This window comes from Cariama cristata, unplaced genomic scaffold (genome assembly GCF_000690535.1).
Source record: "Cariama cristata isolate BGI_N322 unplaced genomic scaffold, ASM69053v1 scaffold22919, whole genome shotgun sequence".
Lineage (NCBI taxonomy): Eukaryota > Metazoa > Chordata > Aves > Cariamiformes > Cariamidae > Cariama > Cariama cristata.
Genome location: NW_009636626.1, coordinates 878 through 1,656, shown reverse-complemented (window position 1 = coordinate 1,656; position 779 = coordinate 878). Strand labels below are relative to the sequence as shown.

Here is a 779-nt window from a genome sequence, read left to right as displayed (position 1 = left end):
AGTGGGGAGCACCCGGGGACACCCTCACCCCGCAAGGGGCTTGCAGGTTGGAGGCTCCAGCCAGCCCCTGGCCACTTACAGGACCTCCAGCCCCCGCAGGGCACGGAAAGCCCCATCCTCAATGCAGCTGATCTGGTTCTTGTCCAGTTGCCTGCAGGAGAAAGACAGAGGAAGCGTTGCTGGGACAGCCCAGGCAGAGGGCAACCAGTGGCTCCCGATGCCTCCTGCCACCGGACCTGACCCCAAACTCCCTCGTGCCCATCCCTGACAGGACTCACAGGTTCTTGAGGTCGGTGGCCCCACGGAAAGCTTTCCTGGGGATGGCCTGGATGAAGTTCTCGCTCAGATCCCTGCAGAAGAAAAAGGCAGGAAGGGAAAATGAGCAGTGCCTACAAAGCACGACGCCCCACGGGACCAGGGCATCCACAGGCAGGGGCATGTCCCGGCACTCAGTGATCACCCCAGGGGCTCTGGGAAACTGTAACTTGGCTTCAGGTCCTCAGTTGCCCTCTACCCTGCTGGCTGTCCGAGGCAAGCCCGGCTCCATCCACGGTGGCTGCAACTGGCTGGGGCTCCCAGGCCACTGCTGTCCTCAGCTCTGACAAGCAGAGCAGCAGGGCACAGCTCTGGGAAAACCCTCCGTACTTAAATACCCTCTGACTGCTATAATTACAGCTCCTTGCTGATTAACTGGTAATTACACTTAGCGGCTCCAGCAGGCATTCCCATGGAGCCTGCCCTGCACTTCAGAGGGCACAAATAATCGGGTCATTAATTAC

General features: G+C 59.7%; 1 protein-coding gene across 1 annotated transcript in view; it reads right to left on the bottom strand.

Moving 5' to 3' along the window:
- LOC104167668 (slit homolog 1 protein-like) overlaps positions 1-350 on the bottom strand; it is a gene marked incomplete at its 5' end in the record, with an annotated part of 11,815 nt that extends 11,465 nt beyond the window's left edge. Inside the window, 2 exon segments of the mRNA XM_009707990.1 lie at positions 80-151; positions 279-350. Of these exon segments, the coding sequence (XP_009706292.1) occupies positions 80-151; positions 279-350 (144 nt within the window).
- Positions 351-779: the final 429 nt, after the last annotated feature.